The sequence below is a fragment of the Armigeres subalbatus genome, chromosome 1 (genome assembly GCF_024139115.2).
Source record: "Armigeres subalbatus isolate Guangzhou_Male chromosome 1, GZ_Asu_2, whole genome shotgun sequence".
NCBI lineage: Eukaryota > Metazoa > Arthropoda > Insecta > Diptera > Culicidae > Armigeres > Armigeres subalbatus.
The window spans coordinates 93,871,771-93,890,332 of NC_085139.1; the positions used below are offsets into that span (position 1 = coordinate 93,871,771).

The 18,562-nt window shown below is 41.5% G+C and overlaps 3 protein-coding genes across 5 annotated transcripts in view; 1 reads left to right on the forward strand and 2 right to left on the reverse strand.

Annotated features, from left to right (window-relative positions):
- The window catches only part of LOC134202619 (uncharacterized), a 708,184-nt gene that overhangs the window by 541,284 nt on the left and 148,338 nt on the right, over window positions 1-18,562 (reverse strand). The gene's annotated exons all lie outside the window — the stretch shown is intronic.
- Window positions 1-18,562, reverse strand: part of LOC134202692 (uncharacterized) — a 228,165-nt gene that overhangs the window by 132,757 nt on the left and 76,846 nt on the right. The window lies entirely within an intron of this gene.
- Window positions 509-16,122, forward strand: LOC134225083 (uncharacterized). The gene is made up of 2 exons (XM_062704904.1): window positions 509-1,479; window positions 15,604-16,122. The coding sequence occupies exons 1-2, from the start codon at window positions 741-743 to the stop codon at window positions 16,044-16,046; spliced, it is 1,182 nt and encodes a 393-aa protein (XP_062560888.1). The 5' UTR covers window positions 509-740; the 3' UTR covers window positions 16,047-16,122.

Sequence of the window (18,562 nt, forward strand, 5' to 3'; positions counted from 1 at the left end):
TCAAGCTTCTATTAAGCATTGATTTGCTAGGATCAAAACTTGAGTGTTCTAAACTTTCGTTCGACTGCCATATAGTTTATATGAGTAAAACAATTATACAAACCCGCATTATGTGGTTTCCAAACAGATAAGCCTTGATATTACGTACCTGAAAAAAATAGAAACACGTAATTAGAACATGTCTTGGGATAAACACTTTAATTATGTTTATGTGATACAGAAATTGAAAGTTAGTAATTAAAACTATTTATTGCACAATTTACAATTTTTCGTTAGAAATTAAAGAAATGTTGGAATAATTCCCAATAAAATGTCTGAACGAAGGTACTGGTGGTTTCAGTAAGGGAGAAGATACCCTACAACACGTGCTCAAACATATTTTTTTGAGTGAGTAAAATGGTAGCCTTTCAGCGCAACTTTTTGATCTCGGAAAACTATAAGTTGTTCAACGAAATCGCAGTAAGCCGCGCTCCACTCGAACATCGAATTCAAAATCACACGCACGCCAAACAATTGCAATCGCGCGCCCACGACCGGTCGCTCGCGGTAGGCATCATGCGCGCGCGCGAATCCGCGTTTCCTAGGAAACGCGAGGTCGCGACCACGTTCCCATGGTAACGCGGGCCCGCGAGCGCGTTTCGCGGCTTGCGGCTTATCCCCACCTATTTTGAGCGCGACAGTGACGACCTAGCGTGGTGCGGGCGTGGTGTGATTGGAAAAGTTTCAAAAGTTTCGTCGCGATGGAGTTTAATTTAAAAACGCTTACAGAATCGTGTGAAAAGTACAAACGATTGCGATTTCCGCTGAAAATATGGATCCTGGTTAACGCCACCGGCAATCGGTTCCTCTACTGGGACCCGACGGAGTCATTCATCCTGGTGGATCCGGTTGCCATGGAACCCTATCTGAGCTCGGACGAATCGATTTTCCCTTTCACCAAGCTGTCGACCTTCTTCTGGCTGATGGATTGCAACGGGTTCGAACTGAGCGGCGACATCGGCACCGGTAAGGTCATCCTGCAGTACCGGCATTCGTCGTTCACGCGGGACAACCGAACCTACTTCGAGCAGCTGATGCGCCGCCAAGGGGAACGGGAGGTGATGGGGCTCCAGCGGGGCAACTGCGCCGTCCATCGCACGCAAATTTCCCACAGCTTGGGCTCGTGCGGAACCAACCTGAGCGATAAGCCGCAGTATCGGCTGGCGTACAATGCCCTCGCCCAGGAGAAGTACGATCTGTACATGGAGATCAAAACGCTGAATTCGTCGGTGCGGGAGGCCTACGGAAATCTGATGCAGTCGGACGATGGGCTGCTGCCGATTATCGAGGTACCGGAGAAGTACGGTGACGAACCGGTGGCCGATCCCCCGGTGTACATGCGGAAGCGCAAAATCGCGGGGAACTATGGACAGCGCGCCACCGTGGAACACTTGAAGCGCTTTTTCGCCAACTACATTCCGGTTTATGAGGACACTGTGGGTGAGTTGATTCCATTTTTGGCAATGTTTCCTCTAGAAATTTTATGTTTTAGAAAATGTCTGTGATTGCGACAAACGCTGTAAACTATTTCATGGCCAAGATAAATTTTAATTATGAAGTGATTCAAATAAGTCAGGGATATAATCCATAGCGAAATGAATACATCTCTTACTTATGATCTCACGATGTATGGCATACCGTCAATAACTCATTCCAGAGGCAGAATATCAAAATGTGTAATGGATTTTTCTGAACATAAGTGCATAACAGTTCCATGTAGATAGAACTTCAAGCAATCATGAGACTGTTATGCATATAACCTAGTGTGACAGTTTTCCGACATCTCTGTCTAATAGTTCGTTGTATGAATTTATTAGTGGAACGAAGTTGAAGCTCTAAAAAAATTTTAATACATACATTTCCAAAAACCCAAATCTGGCGTAATAGTTTTCGTACAGTGCCGAAACTCAAATTATGATTGTTCAGCATAACTAAGCAAACGATCTACCATTATTTCAGCCGCATACGCGTTATGGTTCTTTCATCTCGTGCTCTTGAAAAAAATATTGGAAAAGCACGTGGTTTACAAAATAGCCGATTTCTGGCTTTATTGTATAATCACCTTAAATCCATGATTTTAAAATAGTTATTACCTATTGTGAAAATCACTGAATTTATGATAGGGGAACTGCTTCTGGATTTCATCTCATTGCTCCGATGTTCATCCCACCAAAAACGAAGCAATGGAAAGTTATTTGATTTATCTATTTCTAATTTTGTGATTTTTTTTTTCAGCAGTGGCACACACAGGGTTGTTACGGAGATCCTGAAATATTTTTCGCGCCAAATCCGCGCCGACTAAAATCAAATCCGCGCAAATCTGATTTCTCAAATATACGTGAAATATTAATTTTGGTTATCACAATTAACTGAACATAATCTATTCAAGTTCGTTTTTAATAACATTAATAATATTAAATATTATTTTAAACTTCTCTTTACTCAAGTATGTACCCAAAAAATTAGACTAACAAAATCGCAGTTAATCTAAAAACTTTTCTAGATGGTTCTTTAAATCACTAGAAGTACTGAAGATAAGTGAACAAGAACTAAACAGCCAAAACTATTTCAATAAGCACCGCTTTTTAGATAAGTTGCTGGTTTGGGCATGTTCTGTTTAATTATTTTTAGTGGATTTTGACACATAAATAAAGTTTAAAAAAAAATTCAGTGGATTTCTTGTTGATCGAACTATACGAGATGAATTGATATACAAGGAATGTTCAGGCCAGATTTGATCATATTTGATTATAGAAGAACTTGGCAAATAATAATAAACCTGTCGCAAAAAATGAAACCGTAATTTCTTCTCAAGCATCCAATCATGCAGCTTTTTTGTAATTTTTATTACAAGACATACTTGCGTTAAGATTAGGCAATTAGACCGTACATTTTCATATTTAAACAAAATTTCTGTAAAACAATAATTTAAATTTGTATCAAAAAACAACTCCAGCAAAAATTAGTCCGGAATTTGTGCGGAAAGTCCTTCTTCAATTTTCGTGACAATTTTGTCTAGAAGTTCATGCAGGAAATTCCGCCAATCAACATTTTTAACACCCAATTATCGTAATTTTCAGGCAAGAATTCCTGTGTCGTTTTTTACTAGAATTTCAACTAAAATCTCCAAGAATATCCGCAAAAATTCATTATTCGCACACATTCATCCCGGAAATTTCTACGGAATACTCCGGGAATTTTCGTGGAAATTATCCTGGAAACTTTTGCAGAAATCCCACTGCTCTTGCAGAAGTCGTTCCAAAATTGTCTGCAAAAATCGCTTTGGTCATTCACGCAGACATTGATTGGTGACTTCCTGCGGAAAAACTTCCGGATAATCTTTCGTTGAAATCTAGACGCAATTTATGAAGATTGTTTAAAGAAATTCCTGTGATCATCGCTACAGGAATTTCTGAGGAAATCGCAAAGTGAATTTTTGCGGAAATTTCTTTAGGAATCTGTTAAAATTCTTCCGGAAATACATTCGGAACTTCCTTCACGAATTCCTGTGGAAATCGCCATGGAAACTTCTGCAGACATTTTTTGGTAAATTCCTGTGGATAACCATCCGTGAATTGGGTCCTAAAGCCCTGCCTCGCTTATGGTTGCAAACGATAGTGCATCGGTCAGGAATACTTGAACCGATGATATAAAAATTCTGGTAAATGTCTAAATCAGCGTCTGCCTGGTACCCAGCGGCTGATTAACGAAATCCTGTATCGCGTCAGCTATACCTAAGGTGGCAGCCCCATCATCGCGATGTAGGTAACGCGACCCCGGTAAGGTAGCTTACTGAAGCCTCTCAAATACCACGAAAAATGGAGACAGAAGAAAAAGAGAACGTTATTTTTGGCAACCGACCCGGCAACGAAATAAGGACTATGATTGGAAACTCGGTGCCTGGAATGTCAGGACCCTAAATGAACCTGGACGAGTGAGCCTTCTGGCTCGTGAACTGCAGAAGGTTGGAGTGAACGTGGCTGCTATTCAAGAAGTCCGATGGCCTAGATCCGGAGAACGTGAATTCCGAGCCGTGGACCCCACGACCAATACTGCATTCAAGTATAACATCTATCACAGCGACGGCGAAAAAGCAGAGCATGGAATTGGTCTCGTAGTGATGGGCAAGCAAATGAAGCTAGTGATGCGGTGGAAACCCATTAGCGAACGAATCTGTGGGTTGAGGATACGGGGCAAATTCTTCAATTACAGCCTAATCAACGTTTACGCACCGACAAACGATAAATCCGACGACGTGAAGGACACGTTTTATGAATGTCTTGATAAAGCCTATGGAGAGTGCCCAAAGCACGACGTGAAAATTGTTATCGGAGACGCTAACGCTCAGGTCGGTAGAAAGGACTTTTTCCGTCCCATAATCGGTAGGGAGAGCCTTCACTCCGCTACCAATGACAACGGCCTACGACTAGTAAATTTTGCTGCTGCCAGAGGGATGGCCATCAGTAGCACCTACTTTGCACGAAAGAACATCCGAAAGCACACCTGGAGACACCCAAATGGTGAAACTTGCAACCAGATAAACCATGTTCTGGTGGATGGGCGCCATTTCTCGGATGTTATCGATGTGCGGACATTCAGAGGTCCGAACATTGACTCTGATCACTACCTCGTTGTCAGTAAAATTCGATCACGGTTGTCAACTGTATCGAACGAAAGATCACAGGGAACGATGCGTTACAATATCCAGCGATTGTCGGCGGAAGAAGTATCGGCTGAGTACCGCCAGAAGCTCGACGAACGGATAAGTGCAATCAACGTTAGCGACAACATCAACGATCTATGGGAGTCGATCCATGGAGCGGTGAGCACAACAGCACGAGAAGTGGTAGGCACTGCACAGAGGCGACCCAGGACGGGTTGGTTCGATGTGGAGTGTCAGAGAGTGACAGACGAGAAGAACGTTGCCAGAAGCCGGATGTTGGTGTCAGGTACCCGATCGAATAGAGATCGGTACAAGGAAGCAAGAGCAGCCGAAAAACGAACCCACCGCAGGAAGAAAAAAGAGTAAGAAAAACAAGTTATTAGTGAGGCGCAGGAAAAAATGGAGCAGAACGATATGCGGAGGTTTTATGAGTCTGTCAATGGCGTGCGGAGAAAGACAGCGCCATCTCCCGTTATGTGCAACGACCAACAAGGGAATTTGCTGACAGATAAAACTGAAGTGGCTGCCAGGTGGAAGCAACACTTCGAGACTTTGTTGAATGGAGGAAGTGACGGTGCATCGGTGAACAGAATAAATATTAGCGACGATGGACAAGCTGTGGAGTTGCCTACACTAAATAAGGTTAAAAAAGCTGTTTAAGTGCTGAAAAACAATAAGGCTGCGGGGAAGGACCAGCTCCCGACTGAACTTCTCTAACATGGCAGGAGCAGCTTTATGAAGTTCTGCACCATATTATGTCGAAAATATGGGAGGACGAGGAAATGTCTGCTAGCTGGTTGGACGGCCTCATTAGCCCTCTCTTTAAGGAAAAGGCACAGACAGGAGTGCGACAATTACCGAGGAATAACCGTCCTTAATTCGGCGTACAAAATTATGTCCCGTATTCTGTTCAACAGATTGAGACCGCTTGAAGAGTCCTTCATCGGCGAATACCAAGCAGGTTTTCGTGAGGGCCGATCAACGACGGATCAAATGTTTACCCTAAGACAAATCCTTGATAAATTCCGGGAGTACAACTTGCAGACACACCATCTGTTTATTGATTTCAAGGCGGCGTACGATGCGTGAACATGGTTTTCCGGCGAAACTGATACGGCTGATTCGTATAACGTTGGACGGATCGAAATCAAGTGTAAGGGTTGCGGATGAAATATCGACGTCATTTGTTACCTTAGATGGATTAAAGCAAGGTGATGCACTCTCGAATCTACTGTTCAATATAGCGCTCGAGGGAGCGATTAGGAGAGCTGGTGTGCAAAGAAGCGGTACCATTATCACAAGATCGCATATGCTCCTGGGTGTTTGAGCGTAAGGTGCTGCGGACAATACTCGGCGGTAAACAGGAGAACGGTATCTGGCGGCGTCGCATGAACCACGAATTGTACCAGTTGTATAAAGGGCTGGATATTATTATGTTTATACAACACGGCAGACTACGGTGGGCTGGTCACGTTGTTCGTATGCCGGAAGAACGTCAAGCGAAGATAATATTTAGTAGAGAACCCGGAAGAGGCCGCAGGCTTCGTGGAAGGCTTCGTACACGATGGCTTTTTGCAGTTGAAGAGGACCTGAGGGCGCTCAATGTTCAGGGCGACTGGAAGCGATTGGCCCAGGATCGAGTCCAGTGGAGAAGGATACTCCATTCGGCGTAGGTTCATCGAAGAGCTGTAGCCCATCAAGTATCAAGTAAGTATTGAAATTATTGTGTTAAAATTTTGTTATGACAAACTAACCACCCTCCTAGCGGATAAATTTCTCTCCTTAAGGCCTTAAACAAGGAGTGGCAAAGTGGTACGCTTCCCGCGGAGTGGAGGTCCAGCATTGTGGTTTCCATTCCGAAAAACCAGGGCCATCGACTGAAGCCAGCAGCTACCGTCCCATAGCTCTAACCAACGTTAGCGCCAAAATTCTAGAGCGCCTAGTAAACCGGAGACTGGTGGAGCGTTTGGAAATCACTGGCAAATTCGAGAATAGCCAACACGCTTTTCGGCGCGGAAGAGGAACCGGGACGTATATGGCCTCCCTACGCCAACTCCTTCATGAGGCAAAGGAAGCAATTCACCATGCAGCACTAGTATCGCTAGACATCTCCAAGGCCAGGGCTGGACACCGGGCATACTGAAGAAATTGGTGCTCTGGGGGATCTCCGGAAACCTCGTCCAGTTTATAAAAAACTTTCTTCTCGATCGGTCCTTCCGAGTTCAACTCGGATCGCACGCTTCTGGCCCCAGGACGAAGGAAACTGGAGTCGCTCAAGGATCCGTCATAGCCGTAACGCTTTTTCTGATTGCCATGGAAGAAGTATTCGCGAACCTGGCCCAGGGAGCTTACATCCTGGTTTACGCGGACGACATCCTGTTAATCGTCACCGGCAAACACCTGAAAGCGCTAAGGCTTTGTGCACAAATAACGTAACGCAAAACATCGGGATTTTGAATCCCCCTCCCCTCATGGAACAACAAGTAACGCATGACCAGGCTCCCCCTCCTTCAATTACGTGAAGCTCACTGATACTGTAACACCCCTCCTGTTCGCGCCCAAAGCGAACGTGATAGAATGTTTGTCCCAAGTTACCAATCCTAAAGTTAATCACCCCAAAATCCCACATCCCATCCTACTAACCCCGAGTCGACCGCGGGTCCCATTCCTAATATCAACCATTTTGAAAATGAACACGCACTCCTCATCCAAACGGCAATTGATAGCTTGCATGCTTGGCTCGCGAAGTCCCGTTAGCGGAAGGTCCCGTTATGAAGCTGACGCCACCAGCAAGGACAAAGAAGAAGAAGCCTAAGACGAGAGCACCGACAGCAATGACGACTTGGCAACATGACGCACGCTGATTGGCCGACCAATCAGGAGGCAGATAGGATTTAATATCTTGTATATAAGAAATGTGCATTCGCTCAAGAGCATTCAGTTCCTTGTAAACCATTCCGCGAAATACATCGTTGTTTTTTTATTTAACCGCTTTATTTTTTCTTGGACAAGCCGAACCAAACAGCCTTTCTCAAGGCTTCAAGAGTTAATAAATACTTTTCATAAGTCGCTATCGTACGGACTTGGAGGCCCTTCAGCCGAAGGGCGTTGGTACAGTCCATATCCCCTACCGAGCCAACTGGTGGCTCCTCCAGACAACACTTCAGTGGGAAGGTTGCCGCTGTCGAGGTTAATATTCCAACAGTTCCACTGCTACCCGTCCGTGATCGGACACCTCCCTATTGCCAAATTGTTATAAAAACATCACAAAAACTCAAAGGTGCAGCCCAATCGGGTTGTACGCAAAGGTGACGTAGGACTACGTAGCTATTAGAAATTGATGGTATTTGCCATAATAATTTGTGTCGTTTTATTAACATTGAGCAAACTGCTCGGAGGCCAACTGAATCAAGAAGTTGAATAGTTGTTCCCAGTTGGATGGACTTTGAGTCTCTAACCGTGGAATTAACGTGACTCATCGTTAAGAAAATTATTTTGAGCTTTTTAGTGGAATGTCTTCACTTGTCATAAGACGAGTTTGTACAATCCCATTGAATTCCACCACTTAATTGTATCTTGACAGATACGTATTTCGACCTCAACAGTAAGGCCGTCTTCAGTGTCTTGAACTTGATTCGACTCGAGTCAAGTACGAGACACTGAAGACGGCCTTACTGTTGAGGTCGAAATACGTATCTGTCAAGATACAATTAAGTAATGGAATTCAATGGGATTGTACCAACTCGTCTTATGACAAGTGATGTCTCATCGGTCGCTGAAGCCACTCGACTCACAATCCTTACTTTGCCACGTACGCTTACATCGCGGGCGAAAACCAAACGTTGCAAATAAATATATTTGCGTTTGGTTTCACGCCACTTCTGCTTCTGCTTATTTCTCCTTTATTTCAGCCATTTTTTAGGATGGTGTGCTCCAAAAAGGTCTTTATACAAAAGTAGGTTGATCCGACAATCCGATATGAACTTTCTTCAAAGAGCAAAACTCAATCGTAACTAGCAAATTTAATAGCGCGGCGGAGGGAGATGATGCAATTAATTTGTACGTATGGAATCACTAACAGCAACCAAGCTACCACGTTTAACCCGATGCCGCCGAAACAATCCATTTTCGCAATTAATTCTTTCTTTCCATAAAATGCTGGTCCTGAGAAGAACCAATTTTCTTCTCCCAATGCGTCTTTCCAAAAACTAAATGCATCCAAACGTTTGACAGCACCCTGCGTTGAAATTGTCCAACCGCCACTTTATGATTTTTCGCCAAGCCTTCACCATTTGGAATAAATTTTCAGCATTGCCACTGCTACCCACGCCTGCATGCTGCTGTGTCCGCTCCGCTGCATCGAATGTCGAACCGCTCTTTGTGGAATCCCGATCAAAACGGCTCGCGCGCGCAGAACAGCAGCTTTCTTGTATTTAATAAATTAAGCCCGTTAGCCCCGCCCCTTTGTGAGCTATTATGGGTGCAAATAAAATGTGCACTCATAACGATGAATTAAGGGGCGGGGCTAGTGGAATGACTTCATTAGATATAAGAAAGCTGGTTTTCGGCGCGCGCGAACCATTTTGATGGAAATTCCGCAGATAATGTCGGAGAATGTTATTTTCCACTGCCTTGCAAGCGGGAAAAAAATGCAAAAAATAATAAGAGATTTAAAAAAATAGGTTTTACGTAAAACAAATCAAAACAAGGCACGTTACATTTTTAGCGAAGAGTCCTAGTTGGAAAATGTATCACAAATGAAAAAAAAAAATATTTTGCACTTTTTTTCACAAGCAATTTTGTCAAAAAACCAAAAGCCAAATATATAAGAAAGGCGAAGTATTTTTCACGCTAATCACGCCATAACCTAACTCATGAGATTCAAAATAATGATTACCAATGGGAAAAAGCATCTTTGCCGTCATTTTTCAACGAATTATAACTGAAAATCCATCTTCCACTCGAATCTTACGATCTGTTCGTAAAAAGCCGTTCTCAAATTGACTTTTCAATTTTTATGGCTCAAATTAATCTGTGGGATTACTAGGAAGTAAATATAGTCACTACATGGAAAATAATAAGTAGAGCTCTTGTTAATAAACGAAAAAACTTATAATTTGTTGGTGGCAATATCATTTATAGCCTTATAAATGGTTAAACCACTTTTTGCGGAATCCAGATCAAAATGGGTCGAGCGCTGGAAAGCAGCTTTCTTGTATTCAATAAATTAAACCAGTAAATTTGAATGGATGCAATCACTAACAGAAACCAAGCTTCCACGCCAAACGCCGATGCCACCGAAACAGTCCATTTTCGCAATTACCTCTTTCTTTTCATAAAAGAAGAACCAATTTTCTTTTCCCAATTCCCATTCCAATAACTAACTGCATCCAATCGCTTGTCGACACCTTGCGTTGCAACTGTCCGACCGCCACTTGATGATTTTTCGCTAAGCCCCCAAAGGGTGAAATAATTTTTCAGCATTGCCACACTGCCACCCATTCCTTCGTGCTGCTGTGTCCGCTCCGCTGCATCGAATGTCGAACCGCTCTCTGTGGAATCCAGATCAAAATGGCTCGCGCGCTCACAGCAGCTTTCTTGTATTTAATGAATTAAGCATATTAGCCCCGCCTCTTTCTGATCTGTTATGGGTGTAAATATAATGTGCACTCATAACAATTAATGAAGGGTGGGGCTAATGGAATTATTTCATTAGATATAAGAAAGCTGCTTTTCGATAGCGCGAGCTATTTCGATCGGGATTCCGCAGACAACGGACCCGACAACGCAGAATGACAAATTCTAAGAATCCTATGAAATTTTCTCGCTTCTGAATTTGGTTATGAGATGTTGTTTATCTTAGATGCGTATTGTTATGAGGAATAACAGCAGAAATTTCATTCAAGACGAAGTCTCTCCATATTACCAAACATTATCTCTTGGCATCTGTCTGTCCAAGCGACGTTCACTGATGGGTGGTTGCTGTAGAAGGTTTCCACTGTGGTGGCGTCTTCATTGATTTTATACAAAAGAAGGTTGATCCGACTATGCGAAATAAACTTTCTTCAAAGTGCAAAACTCAATCGTAAATAGCGAATTTGATAGCGCGTTGGAGGGAGATGATGTAGTGAATTTTAATGGATGGAATCACTAACAGCAACCACGCTACCACGCCAAACCCGATGCCACCGAAACAGTCCATTTTCTCAATTAACTCTTTCTTTTCATAAAATGTTGGTCCTGAGAAGAACTAATTTTCTTTTCCCAATGTTCCTTTCCAACTAACTGACACCACAATTTGTAATAAATTTTCAGCATCGGCACTGGCGGTGCGGGATCGCCATAGTGCTATTTTTATGGTCAACCTTTTCTTCATATGAAATTCTGGTTCGTTGAGGTTGAATGATCTGCAGCAACACATCGAGCACCACCACCAATGCGATGGATTTTCTTCAAAAATGTTATTAGCGCCTCCGTGATGCTGTGTCCGCTCCGCTACGATCGTTTTGATGCGTCTGCTATGCGTAAATTCTTGTTCAAACTGAGGATTAGATCCAAACCCGCAAGTGATTGATTTTTGATGTCTGTGCTAGTGATGCATGTACGTGATTGGTTAGTTTACCTATTTTTAAACATTTTATCATTTATCAATAATAAATAGCTAAAAATCAGTATTTTCAAATAAATGCAAAGAAGCGTTGACTCATCCTTGATCGAATGGTCCAAAAAAATTGAAAATCCATCGAGAAACGGCTTAGATATTAAAGTTTAAAGTCTATCATATTTTCGTGACGGTCCCTGATTTTCGCAATCGTAAAGTGTACCCCAATATAGAAAACACAGACGTAGTCCTACGTCAAAACCGTTATTGTTGTTTTTTCTGTTTTAGCAGGACATTCTATTGATGGAAATTGTGATTCAAATTTTAAAATTTGATTTCTTTATTATGTAATGAATCATAGGCTCCCCCTACCCCGTATGTCACAATAAGTAACGGTTGCTCAACCACCCTCCCCGCCTCTCGAGCGTTACGTAATGTACGTTACGTTACGAACGTAAGCAAAGTTGGAAAATGGGCCCATGCAGTGGGCTACCAAATGGCGGCCGGAAAGTGTATCAGGGTCCACATATGTGACAGCAACTCGCCTACTATGCAACGTCTGCCGGGTTAACTTAATTTTGAAAAAACGTTTTCATTAAAAAAAAGAAAACAATTCAACTTTTAGAAATTTTGGAATATTTACATATGTGATGATAAGGATATTTAAAAAAATGCTGATTAGAATAATTTTAACAAATTTTTAAATAAATAAAAAAATATATTTTGGAACGATTTGAATACAGTGAACTTTTTCAAATTCGATGAAATTGCGATCCCTCCGTAAGTCAAAGTAATTTTCCAATGCATTTTCACCTCGCTTACTCGATGTTGTCAGAAACAACTCACATGCACGATATAGCCATTTGGTAGAATGCCGTTTGAGAGAGTAATTGAAAAAAAAAAATTTGGGGTTGTATACAAGACACGACCACACGACGTAAACTACGTAAAGGAAGGAACCGTCCTTCCGACACTACTTTAGCAGCAACTCCCACTCTCTGTGGGAGTAGCAGCTGGTCCACCCTATTCATACACCCCAATAATTGACACCCCATACACATCCAATAATTGATAATACCCTAAAAGTAGGCAATTACCAAGGATTGAAACGCGCTGTACAAGAAATGCATGATGCATTAAAGAACTGAAATTTTCAATAGTTTGGCGTTGATAATCAAGACTTTCAATACTATTGGCAAATTGGTAGAGAGTTTGCGAATCGATTGATATATAAATCTTTAAAATCCATTGAGAGATAAAGAACCTATTAATGTTACAAATCTTACATGATTTCGTGACGGTCTCCAGTTTTGAAATTTTCATTTTACACCATGTATCCGAGTCTTCCCCTTAGACGTAGTTTACGTCAAAATGTTGCGGGTAGCGAAAAGTGAGCGATGAGAAATAAGAAGTGAGGATTACACGAAGTGTACAGCGAGAGGTGAGGAATAAGAGTACGAGACATCCCTCACAATTCATAAGAAGTAAGACGTGGAAAGTAGGAAGTGAATTGAAGAAGGTGAGAAGTGAGAAATAATGAGTGAAAAGTGAGAAGTAAAAGGTGAGAAGTGAAAAGTCAGAAGTTCGAAGCGAGCAGTGAGCAGTGAAAAATGAGAAGTGAAAAGTGGAAAGTAAGTAGTTAAAAGTGAGAAGCGAGAAGTATAAAGTAAAAAGTTGGAAGTGAGAAGTGAGGTTTTTTTAATTCTTTATTTAAAAAGAATTAAATGCTATAAAGCTTTTCGGAGCCAAGATGTTTATTTTTAATCAGCCAAGATCACCTTCTCATTGCTTACTAATATAATATTTTTTCTCGTCGCAGTGAGATTTACATCAGTTCCAGAATCTCCTACAAGCTACTGATCCGCGTTTGGGAAATACTATTTAGAACATACATTTTTTTCGTTGTTGTCAGTTGTCAGTCGTCGCTTTGTAGTTCCTGCGGTATCCTCTATTATTATTTTTTTTCATTCGTTTATGTGTAAGGCTCATTTGTTTAATTAAAAACTTTACGAAGCCGATAGCAAGAAAAATTAACTATTCTAGCAATTTATTGCTCTAAATTAATAATTAGTTCTACGTGTACACTTCTTTTTTTGGAGGAAAACCTGAAGCAGATCCTGAACTGAACCGTGGAGCCGTAAATTGTACTCGCCGCTGATTAGCATGCGGGATTGATATTGCATCCTGAATTGCTCTGGCTACTTCCTCTATTTTTTTCAACCACTGACGATATATCGACGTTTGCTCAATTATATTCTCTTAAATGTTGCGTTTCTACGACGACCGCAGCGTACGATTTTCCAGCAACTTTCTTCAGTTGCGCTTCATTCCGGGCTTGTCGTAGAGGACAGGAACCCTTCCTGTGGCCATGCGCTTCACCTAATTTCATTTTGTATAAACTCGTGCACTTTCGCAGCTTCGGGCCGCTTTGGAAGCGCACTAAAATCCATAACCACTGTATTCGGTCGATTGGGATTCATATTAACTGCAGTTGTTGAATACGTATGACTGACCGATCAGAGAGCAAGTAAGAAACGCGACCGATGTATAGAAGCTCTGTCAATTAAGAAGTGAGAATTTAAAATTGTAAATTTGATTCTTATTCCTTCCTCTTTTTTTTCTTCCTGCTTTAACTTTTCCTTCTTCCTTTTTTCTTCAATCTCCATTTCTTTTTCTTTTTGCTTTCTTCCTTCTCTATTCTTCAAACCTCCATGAGTCGATGTTCTATGACTCGATATGGTCGGGGTTCAACCAAATCGCACCAAGCGCCAATAAATATTAATCCATTTTCTCGCACAAATTTTATCGTAGCAGATCCAATTGATCCCATATCGTTTCGTTTCGGATAGTCTGACATCCTATAAATAAGGATATCCAAAAATACATATATGAACGAATTGATATTTTTCCGCTTTCGTTTTCATTTTACGAACAAAATATCACAAGTCAGTCAAAAAGGCACTTGGTGCGGTTTCACTGAACCTCGACCATATAAAGAGACAGGAAAAAGATAGTATCACCGTCTTCGACCAGAGGTCGCACCGTCTTCTTGTTTATTCTACATTCCTTCTTCCTTTTTCTTGGTTCTTATTCTACATTCCTTCTTCCTTTTTCCTCCATTTTTTCGTTCTTTTTTTCCTCATCAATCTTTCATCTTCCTTCGTCTTACTTCTTTCATCCTTATTCTTCTCTTTCCTGTCTTCCTTCAACTTTATTATTTCTCCCCCATTCTCCATTCATTCGTATTATTTCTCTTCCCTTCTTACTTCTTTTAGTGACGAACTCTAATACTAATGGAAAAATCACTTAATGAAGCAATTTAAAAAATAAAAATCCTTTCTTCCTACTTTTTTCTACTTCTATTTTTCTTTTTCCATCTTTCACCTTCCTTATTCCTTCTCTTGCTTCCTTCCTTATTTTTCTCTTCCCTGTTTCTTCTTCATTCTTCTGTCTTGCTTCTTCCTTTTGTCTAATATCTCACAACTCACTCCTCATGTCTCATTTCTCACTTCTCACTTGTCACCGCACGCATTAATTAGAACTCACTCCCATTTCTCAGTACTCACTTCTCACTACTCTGTACTCACTTCGAACATCTCTCTTCTCGCTTCACCTAATGAGGAAACAAATTTTAACTATTCGGACAAATGGCTCTTTGGGCAAAAAGGCTTTCGGTAAAATGACCCAAATCCAGGGCTTCCCCATGTACGGCTCCATTTTTATGTGCCCGCGGCGTGTGAGAAAAAAAAATATTCATAATCGGCCTGCGAGCTTTTCTATCTGGCTTGAGAAGCTTCTTTTTATTGTTTACTAGCAGACTGGACGATCTACGTTTCGCCTAAAATTCAGAAATTTTCTTAGTTTCATTACATTTGCAATTTATTTAGAAGACGTTTAATCATTCGATTATCTAGGGAAGGGGTCTCAGAAACCGCTTCAGAAACATTTTTTGCCTTCAAATATCTCCAGACGCCATATTTCGTTCCAATTAATTGATTAGCTCTCATGTTATGTAGAAATGTGTGTTTCATTTTTGAAGAAAGTCCCTCTTCCAAAAGGGGGAGCTTTAAAATGTTCAATCTGGGCCGGCTTCATGATTAAAAACTTAAACTTTAGTATCAGCGAGAGCCAAGGAGCGGTCCACATATCTCGTGGACATGTTTAGAGGTACCTATAGGCACCTCCTCACCCAGCTTGGACAACTGCTCGAACAAATTTTCAATTAATTGTATTAACCATGAACATCCGCTATCGTCATTTTCGATCACAGTTACTAATATTCTTTAATAATCTTTGACAGATACGATGGAGACAGAAACCGCTGAAGAACAACCGGAGGAAAAATCGTCTGATATCGCCTCCGAGAAGGAAGTGACAAATGAGCCCACAATCGAGATGGAAATACACGCCACCTTGGAAGAGCAACCTTCAGAGGTTCCTACAGTGGCGGACCAGCTCCCGGAGCCGATCAATACCCTGGAGACTTTCGACTACCCCAAGGAAGATCCGGATACCATCAAGAGCAGTGACCAGGAGAATTTTCCACCGGTCATGTTTGATGGAATGGATTTACTTGACCCAACATACGACTGTGGTGGCATTGACAAGTCGAAAGATATCGCACAGGCTAGCGACATCGGCACTAACAGCATGGAAGTCGAAACAACCTACGGCCAGGATGAGGAGCAGTTCCAACTTTATACGGACATTCGCGAGACTTTTGAGCTGTTGAATCAGATTTAAAGTTGTTGAATATTGAGTTGCATTTTTTGTCATTAAGCATGAAATATATTTAATCAAGAACTACTATTAAAGATCTGAAATCCAATAATTTATAAATAATTTGATCATGTTTATCACGATCTTTATCAGTTTGATACCGAAATAATCCCAATGTCATCTGGCCACATTCCCGAAATGCTATGTTCCGGGGTGACTCTTTTCAATAGATTCTGAACCCTGGGATTGTGAATCGCAATCCTCATGATTTGACAGAACATGTGCGTGTGGAGGAATAAACAGACTATTCGTAGCCTTAATAATAATAATAGATGGAAATTACAATAAATTTGTCGTCAAGATCCATACAAATATAACGCATAGAATCTCATGAAAATTGAAATATTTGTATTGCTATTTTTCATCCTTTCCACCTGAGACTTTTTACCATTGAAAGATAGAGCGTTAGGGCATTTTTTATGTGTTTGTTACTTGTATAGCAACACCTTTTACGGCTTGAACGAAAAATAATCACAGCATTCAGCTACCTTCAAAAGAATATTTCTCGTACAATATTGCTTTCTCTTCGTAAAATTAATCAACGCGGTACACCATCTCCCTTGAATTAGTCCTGTCCGGCGGTTTGAAACCCCTTTCATCAGTTTAATTAATTTCTGACGATGTTTGAGGCCAACAGCCAACGAAAAAACAGGCAAATATGTTCATCCTACAAAACACAAATTCCACCACTTTTCAATTCTCGGATGCAGTGCATACCTCACCGGTTCGCACGAAACGTTTCCCATAGTTGTGCAAGTTTCTGTCTCGAGCGATGGCCCGGTTCCTGCTCATCAAGTGTGTCGCGCACTCGCACCCTCCAACAGCAGCACCGTGTGCGCGTCGTCACTGACCAATGCTCTAAGCGAGCAACGCGCCTCCAAACGCCACCCAATGATCTAAATAACTCATGTCGAGAGCGAACGTCCTCTGTGGTACGCAAATTGATGCTGGCAGCGACACCACGCTGTCTGGTTGGTTCGAGCAGAGCAACATTGCAGTGCATTGGATGGGGGCTTTTCCCGCATCGCGCAAATTCGAATTCGCAAAATAGCTTCGCGCTGGACAAGTGATGACCTCATTTGCTGCTGTGCTGCTGCTGCAGCTGATGCGCTCGGGATGTGGTAAATTGGGAAAACGGCGAATTTTTCGCGCCGGGCGTTCGGAACTGTTATGACGATTCTAAATTCAACATCAATGTGCGACATGCGATTTTCCATCAACATAGTATAAGTTTAATCCATCGAACCATGTTCAATCATTGGCTGATGTTGTTATTAGCTTTGGCCTACAGTTTTAGTACACGGTTAGAAACAAGTACCTAATATTAGGTACTTTTAACTCAAATCGGGAATTAGGCGCGAGAACCCAAAATTAAATAAATTTTGGCCGAAATTAAGTAAAAATTACTTAATATTAGGTAAAATACACATAACTTTGAATTGAAATTAACCAAAAGTTAGGTAAATACTTACGTATTTGTAATAACCAAAACGGACTTTTATTTGATCACTATAAGGGAAGTGAAGCACAAATTCCCAACATTCAAGCCCCTCTTAACAAACCATTAATAGTAAGGGTTGATCCTCTTGCGGATCAATCGGGAAAAAATGGTACTCACTCTGAGTGCATAACCCATTGCCGTCCTCTTTCGTCCAGCTTCGGAATCGAAACCAAAGTTCAAACCGCTTCCTACGCCATACGGTGCAGTGCAGTGCAGTGCCTTTGGCACTACTACCTTTGTTCTGGCGGGCGAGTTGTATCATGGCTGTACCACGCCAACCAACGTCCAACAGTCAGTGCTTTCATTCGTTCAAAAGCAAAAGGCTGCAGAATGCAGCAAACAAACTTCACTTTTTCCAGTTCAGTTTATCTTGGGCTGCACCAAAGTGCACCAACAAAGGAACGAAAGTTCAATGGAAAATGCTTTTCGTTAAAAACCCCGATGCCGGGCAAACACAGTATGTGCACACAGGTGATTGTTATTGTTTGGATGAGATATGGGAAGAATCGGTACACAGACTCAGGAACAACTTTTGAAGTTGTAGCCAGAGGCTACTTTTATATTTAATCTTTTTCAGAGGTTTTAAACATATTTAGAGCTGACTTTAATCACTGAGAACAGACATGGACAGGGATTGAACTTATCATATCATTATCATTTAGTATTCACCCAATAACTCATTCCAGAGGCGGAATTCCTAAAAGTGTGTATGACGGACTTTTAGCGCTGATTCCCCTCTACAACTTTGTCGAAGGGTGTATTGCTCTATGTCTAATATTCACCGCGGGAAACGCTAGTATCATTTTATATACTTAATGATAATAACACTTATTATCATTTAGTATGTTGAGTGTTTCTAGCGTTTCACGCTGTTAATATTAGACATACAGTAATGTACTCTTGGACAAAGTTGTAGAGGGGAATCAGCGCTAGAAGTCCTTTTTTCGGAATTCCGCCTCTGGAATGAGTTATTGACTGA